This window comes from Passer montanus, unplaced genomic scaffold (assembly GCF_014805655.1).
Source record: "Passer montanus isolate IOZ18808 unplaced genomic scaffold, ASM1480565v1 scaffold383, whole genome shotgun sequence".
Classification (NCBI taxonomy): domain Eukaryota; kingdom Metazoa; phylum Chordata; class Aves; order Passeriformes; family Passeridae; genus Passer; species Passer montanus.
The window spans coordinates 14170-21037 of record NW_024368630.1 but is presented as its reverse complement, the minus strand read 5'-3'; the positions used below and the strand labels follow the sequence as shown (position 1 = coordinate 21037).

General features: G+C 58.5%; 1 protein-coding gene across 1 annotated transcript; it reads right to left on the bottom strand.

The window, feature by feature from the left end:
• Window positions 1-1690: 1690 nt before the first annotated feature.
• Window positions 1691-3200, bottom strand: LOC120506298 (low affinity immunoglobulin gamma Fc region receptor II-like). Its single transcript, XM_039717683.1, has 4 exons — window positions 3110-3200; window positions 2519-2539; window positions 2200-2430; window positions 1691-2008 (listed from the first exon to the last, which is right to left on the bottom strand). The coding sequence occupies exons 1-4, from the start codon at window positions 3156-3158 to the stop codon at window positions 1713-1715; spliced, it is 597 nt and encodes a 198-aa protein (XP_039573617.1). The 5' UTR covers window positions 3159-3200; the 3' UTR covers window positions 1691-1712.
• Window positions 3201-6868: the final 3668 nt, after the last annotated feature.

Here is a 6868-nt window from a genome sequence, read left to right as displayed (position 1 = left end):
CTTTCCTGGTTCTTCCTGGCAGCTGCAGATGAAAGAGGGGAGGGATAACATTGGGGTACCCAAGGCCCTGACCCCTCTCAGGATTTCTGAACAACTACAGGATCCTCCATTTCCCACAGGACCCCCAAGCATCCCTGAAGTCCCCCAGAATTCATGAACCTCCCCAGTGCCCCCAAACCAACACTGCTTCAATGACCCAAAGCCCGGCAGAGACAGAGACCCACCAAACACCCCCAGGGACCCTGAAAGAACCCCTAACATCCATGCAAGACCCTCCAGCACCTCCCCAAACCTTACAGGACCCTCAGTTAAGATTCCATTTCTGGGGCTGTGAGTGTTGCCCTATCGCTGCCCAGCTCTAGGGCCCTCTACAGCTCCGTGGGACCCCTGTTCCCTCATTGTCACCCACCCACATGGTGCCAGCGCTGCCAGGCCACAATGACACCCACGAGCAGGAGCAGCAACAAAAGGGCCCCAGGGACCCCTGCAGCCACTGCAAGAAACAGAGGGGGACACATCAGGGTCACCTATCACCTCAGGTAATTTGCACCACCCTGTGACCTTGTGTGACCCCACCTGTGACCCAATGTCCCTGTGGTATCACAACCAGGGCCAGCTCTGGGCTGAGTGCCCGGAACACGCGGTGCCCATCCTGTCCCAGCTGGTTGATGGCCACGCACTGGTAGGTGCCCGAATGTCCCACGTCGATGTCCCTGAGTTCCAGGAGGGGACCCCGGGCCACCTCCTGCCCATTGTGCAGCCAGGTGAAGGTGACAGGGGCTGAGCCCACCTGCACTGAGCAGCGCAGGGTCACGTTGTCACCTGTGTGCACCTGGTGTGCCAGGGGACCGGGGGTGATGGTGGCATTGGCCACGGGCACTGTGGGGACACAGACAGGGCTGGCACGGGAGAGGTGGGATTGGGGTGTCATGGGTGGGGTCACCCCCAGCCCGAGGGTCCTGCTCACCCAGGATGGTGATATTCAGGGGGTCACTCTCAGCCACGGTGTCCCCATTTCTGACCCGGCACCGGTACTGGCCGCTGTCATTGATCCCTACTTGGTGCAGCTCCAGTTTGTCATTGGTGCCCAGCAGTTCTCCCAATCCTACCCGGTGCCAGGAGAAGGACAGGGGACCTGTCCCTGCAGCAACCACACAGTTCAGCACCAGGAGGTCCCCCAGTGCCACCTGTCCCCCGGGGGGCTGCGCTGAGAGGGAAACCCCCGAGACTGGGACACCTACAGGGGGACACAGTGGGGATTGGGGACCTAAAAAGAGTGGGAGACATGGTAGAGGAAAGAGGGGGGATTGGAAGGGAGCAGAGAGGATCCCAGTGAGCAGAAGGGGACCCTGGGAGGCATGTTGGGACATGGGGACAATGGTGAGACCCCATGGAAAATGGGAGAGAGCCAGGCAGGGATGGGGAACCACAGGAGAGACTGAGGAGACTCAGGGAATGATTGGGGGTTTAGAGATGGATGGGTGTATGAAGAAGAGAAGGAAGGGAGAGCAGAGGGTGCAGCAGGGAGCTTGGAAGGGGTGGGGAATGCAGGGAGGGCTGGGGAGGACAAAGAGAGAGATGAGGGATCTGCAGGGGGAACTGGGCAGTCCTGGGGGAAACCAAGTGGGACTTGGGAAATTGTGGGTGAGACAGAGAGGAGTCAAGGGAGGGATGAAGGATTCAGGCAGTGCTGGGGAAACCCTTGGAGGATGTCAGGCTTCCCTGTCCCCATCCCTGCACTCACTGTGCACTTTCACTCTCACCCACTCTGACTTCCTCCACACTGACACGCCATAGCCCACATAGCCCTGGCAGCGGTAGTGGCCGCTGTGGCTCAGCTGCAGGGGGGACAGGGACAGCTCAGTCCCATCCTTGGGCCCCTTCAGATACTTCTCTTCATGGTTGAAGTACACGCTTGTGAGCGTTTTGTTCCACCAGCTCCGGCAGCGCAGTGTCACCGTGTCCCCCTCCAGCAGCACCCGCGCTGGCACCTGCAGCACCAACCATTCTGGGGGACGAAGGGGACCAGTCACACCAGGAGCAATCAGGAGGTTGATGATGGCACCGAGAGGCACCAGAGACCACCCATTGTGTGAGAGAAGACTCCTCTCTCTGGGATGAGAGTAGGGGATGGGCTCTGGTCACACAGGAGAACCCTCAGGATCCCTGTGGCTGCCAGGCTGGGAACATCCAACTCACCATCTGAGACACTCACGGGGGGGCTCTGCTCAGTGCCAGATCTGTCACAGGTGTAGGTGCCTTTCTGGGTGACAGTGAGGCTGTAACTTCCCTTCTGCTCCCATCGCTGACCATCCCTGTACCAGGTGGTGGCACCAGCGGTCCCCAAGCCCTGGCAGGTCAGTGTCACCCGGTCCCACAGCACCGCCGGCCTCCAGGGGGGCTCCACATAGAGGTGGGTGGTCTGAGCAACTGCGGGTGATAGGGAACACCAGCCTGCCTGGGCCACTGCGTGTCTGGGGACAGCGGGGTGGGGCCATGGCATCCCCCGAGGACTCACCAGTGAGGCTGAGGATCTGGGCTGGAAGGGAGAAGGGACAGGGCTCAGTGGGGTTGGCACTGCAGGGACAGAGATACAGGGACACGGGCTGTGGAGGCTGTCACTGAAAGGTCTCTGTGGGGACACGGGTGTGGCACAGATGTCTCCAGGACAGGGACACAGCAGCTAAGCCATGCTCAGGCATGAGGACCCCGTGCTGGCTCAGGTCACCCCTGCCAGCCCCACAGCCACAACCCCATGGCCCTGTGCCTGTGGTCACATTCCTCTGGTACCTGTCCCCATGGCCCAGGCACAGGGTGCTTGTCCCCTTGTCCCTGTCCTGCATCCCTGTGTCCCTGTCCCCACAGCTGCCCCAGCCCCAAGGCTCCTTCTCTCATATCCTTGTCCCCACATCTCCATCCTCCTGTTCCTGTCGCCCCATCCCAGATCCTCTCCCTGTCCCCTGTTCCTGACCCCAGAGCCACCCCACAACTCTGTTCACAGTGGGCTTCATGCCCTGCTGGCCTTGAGGTCTTCAAGGGACCCCACAGACCCCTGTGCCCCCTCCCTTACCCATCCCTGGGCTGTCATACCCGTCCCTGGGGCACTCACCCCACAGGAGCAGCGCCACCTTCCCGGCCATCCCGGTGTCCCCAGCCATGTGCACTGGCTGTCACTCGCTGCTGTGGCTACCGCTCCCCTCGGTTGTGGCTCTTTGGATGAAGGGGAAGGAAGCGAGGTCACGTCTGTCCCCACATGTAGGTGGCTCTTGGTGGGGGCAGGGTGGCCACAAGCTAGGCAGAGGCTGGAGACATTTTTGGATAGTCTGGGGGCATGGGGCGGGATGCTGTGTCCAGGAGTGGGGGACTCAGGGGATGTGGGGAACCAAGAATGGGTGTCCAGGAGAATGGGGATCCAGAGTAATTGGGGTCTCCATTCCTGGGGAGATTCGGGGTTGGGGGTGCTGTGGGATCATGGTCCCCAGGGATTTGGGTTCATGGCATGTGGGTCTCAGGTTTGGGGGTGTAGGGGTAAAAAGGGGAACTTTGGGTATTGTGGTTCTGGGGGAAGAAGCAGCCCATGGGATGGGATCAAGGCAATGGTGGTCCTGGGTCATAGCAGTGCCTCAGATTTGGGGGGAACTGAGAGCTCAGCACAACCCCCCACCCTGGGGCACCACAGGGCTGTCCTGGCACTGTCTGTGTCCCTGCCCCACACACCGCTGGGTCAGGTCCCTCCATTTCCTGGCTCAGCCATCCCGGGCACCACTTGATGCCCAGTTGGTTCAGGCAAAATTATACGTCCATGGAATAAAAGCAAAGATCTTTCCCAGACCATTTTTTTCCCAATAATGAACAAACTCATCATAAATCAAACTGACTAGGTATAAAATGCTCTGGTTTATAGAATTCTTTTAATCATTGCTCTCCCAACAACACACTAAGAAGAAAAACACAGACAAATCACAAAGAAATGAGATGTTTTGGTTTCCTTTAGCAGCTCCTCGGTGCATCCCACAGCAGCGTTTGCTTGTGGATAACACCGAGTGTGGAATGTCCCTGAGTGTCCAACAGCTCCATGGGATTGTTCCCTGTCTGCTGGGCAGCAACCCAGCCCCTAAGGAAGCCTTTTCTTGGGCCATATTTAGGAACCTTTCCCATTTTTCTCATTCCCACCCTGAAACTTGATTGGCTTCCCATGAAGGAAGGGAAGAAGCTCTGTCCATCCTTGGGACAGTGCACAAGACTCTGTGAAAATGCCTGTGTGTGCCTTTGGGTCTGATTCCCTGGTAAATTCACCTGCCTGGTAAATTCAGCCTGCCCTGAATTCCCCTGCCTGTGCACTCCCTGCTCCTGCTGTAACACTCATGCTCCCCAGCCCCTCGTGTGCATACCCTGCTCAATATTTCCACACATTTCCCTCTCCTCTGGTGTGCATATCCAGAACTCAAAATTCTTGCCATGAGGTTTGAGAAGGCTGCAGGTTTTGCTCAAGAAGGAGTGTCCAGGTCAGGTTGCTGAGCAGATTGTTCTTCTCTTTGCAGGGTTTCCGGGGTTCTCTCAGAACCTTGCTGCAAGGGACAAATAATCAGGTGCTGCATTTCCGGGCTGTTTCCGCTACAACTGCCCCTGCCATGGGGGTTTCCAGCCAGCCCTGCTCTGAAAACCATCAAAGGCCCTCACAGGGCCACTGCTTGGCTCCCTTTGGGGTTTTTTGCTTCTTGCAGGGCTGAGCAAACCACAGGCAGACCTTTTCCCCCTCAGAATTCTCACTTTTGCAGCAGCTCTAAAGCTGCCAGAATCAAAGTCAATGGCAAGGGGGGACACCTCAGGTCCTGGCTGCCCCCTGGGGCTGACCAGTGCAGGGATGGGTAATGGCCATCCCTGTGCAGTGGGACTGGGCTGTGGCTGGGCCCACACTTTGATGGCCACTGGCTCCAAGAAGCAGGAGTTTGGGGGCTCCTTCCTGCCCGGGGCTCAATTCCCCAGCTGATCTTGCTAACTCAGGTCTTGCAGGGGACAAGCAAGAATGGAGAAATCTAGACCCCCCTGGATCCTCCTTCTTCCAGGACAGGACCCCCTTGGCCAGCATGTGTCCCGCTGGGACAGTATCTCCCCAGGACAAGACCCCCCTGGATGTGTCCCCACCAGGACAGAACCTGCTTCCATGTGACACTCAGCACAAATGGCCACTTCCTTCTTCTGTAGGAGAGAGAAAGTGTTGGGGGGCACAGACGGACACCCCCATCCCCCACAGCCTCCCCTGCCCTCCCTGCAGACCCCTCATCACTGCTTCCCCCACCCTGGCCTTCCCCCAACCCGTTCCGTGCTCAGGTGCCCCCCAGGATCATCAAGGCACAAACTGAGGGCTTGTGAAATTGAGGGGTAAAATGATGGAAATGGAAATAAAGAGAAGAAAAAGCCCCTGGGAGATGGGGGACACAAACCCAGACCCTCTCAAAATCTACCTGGGGTGACCCTTCCAAACCACAAGCACCCTGGGCTGGCTTTGCTGGATCACTCCAAAGTCTGAGGCAACCAGAGAAGGAGCTGAGACCACTGTGCTCACCAAGCCAATGCACAATCCTGGCACCCCCCTTCCCCAGAGACGCCAAACATGGGAGCCCCATTCCTTATATCCACCCATCCCTGGGAAACCCATCCCAATAATGACATTCCCCAGAATCTTCTTGGCCTAGGACCCCATTCCGATGGGATCCCCCATTCTGTGGACACCCATCCCTGGCTCTCCAAACGCCCTGTATCCCCCACTCCTAGAAACCCCATGACCCACCATGTGCCACCTAGACTTGTCCGGATCCTGTTCCCACCCTGCCCACAACCTCTCCCCAGCTTGTGGCCACCCTGCCCCTACCAAGGGCCACCTCCACATGCAAGCGAGACCTTACATCACTTCCTTCCCGTTTGGCCAAAGAGTCGTCACCCAGGGGACAGCCACCCCTGGCAGCGAGTGACAGCCAGTCCTCATAGCTGGGGACACTGGCATGGCCGGGAAGGTGGTACTGCTCCTGTGGGGTGAGTGCCCTGGGCACGGGCCTGACACCCAGGGGATGGGGAGGGAAGGGGACACAGGGGGGCTGCAGGGTTCCCTGAGGTCCCCAAGGCAAACAGGGCATGAGCCCAGTGTGAGCAGAGTTGTGGGGTGGCTTAGGGGACCAGAACTGTGGACAGGAACAGTTGAACAGGGATGTGGGGACTGGAACAGGAGGATGGAGATGTGGGGACAAGGATGTGAGAGAAGGAGCCTTGGGGCTGGGGCAGCTGTGGGGCCAGGGACTGCTGGATGGGGACATGGTAACACTGTGCCACCGGAGGTGGCAGGACAAACCGCTCACAAGCGTGAACTTCTACCATGAAGTGAAGCAACGGAAGGGACCCAAGGATTGGACAGAGCTGTCCCTGTCCCCCTGCAGCTGCGCTACAGTGGCTGCTACCACTGCCAGGGCTGGGTGAAAAATGTGGCTCCACAGCAGAAGGAGTCGAAGTGGGTGACAGTGAGAGGGCACAGTGAGTGCAGGGATGGGGACACGGAAGCCTGACATCCTCCTAGGGTTTCCCCAGCACTGCCTGAATCCTTCATCTCTCCCTTTATTCCTCCCTGGCTCACCCACAATTTCCCAAGTGCCTCTTGCTTTCCCCCAGTACTGCCCAGTTCCCTCTGCAGATCCCTCATCCCTCTCTGTGTCCTCCCCAGCCCTCCCTGCATTCCCCACCCCTTCCAAGTGCTCTGGTCCACCCTCTGCTCTCCCTTCCTTCCCTGCCTCCACCCACCCATCTCTAAACCCCAAATCATTCCCTGTGTCTCCTCAGTCTCTCCTGTGGTTCCCCATCCCTGCCTGGGTCTTTCCTC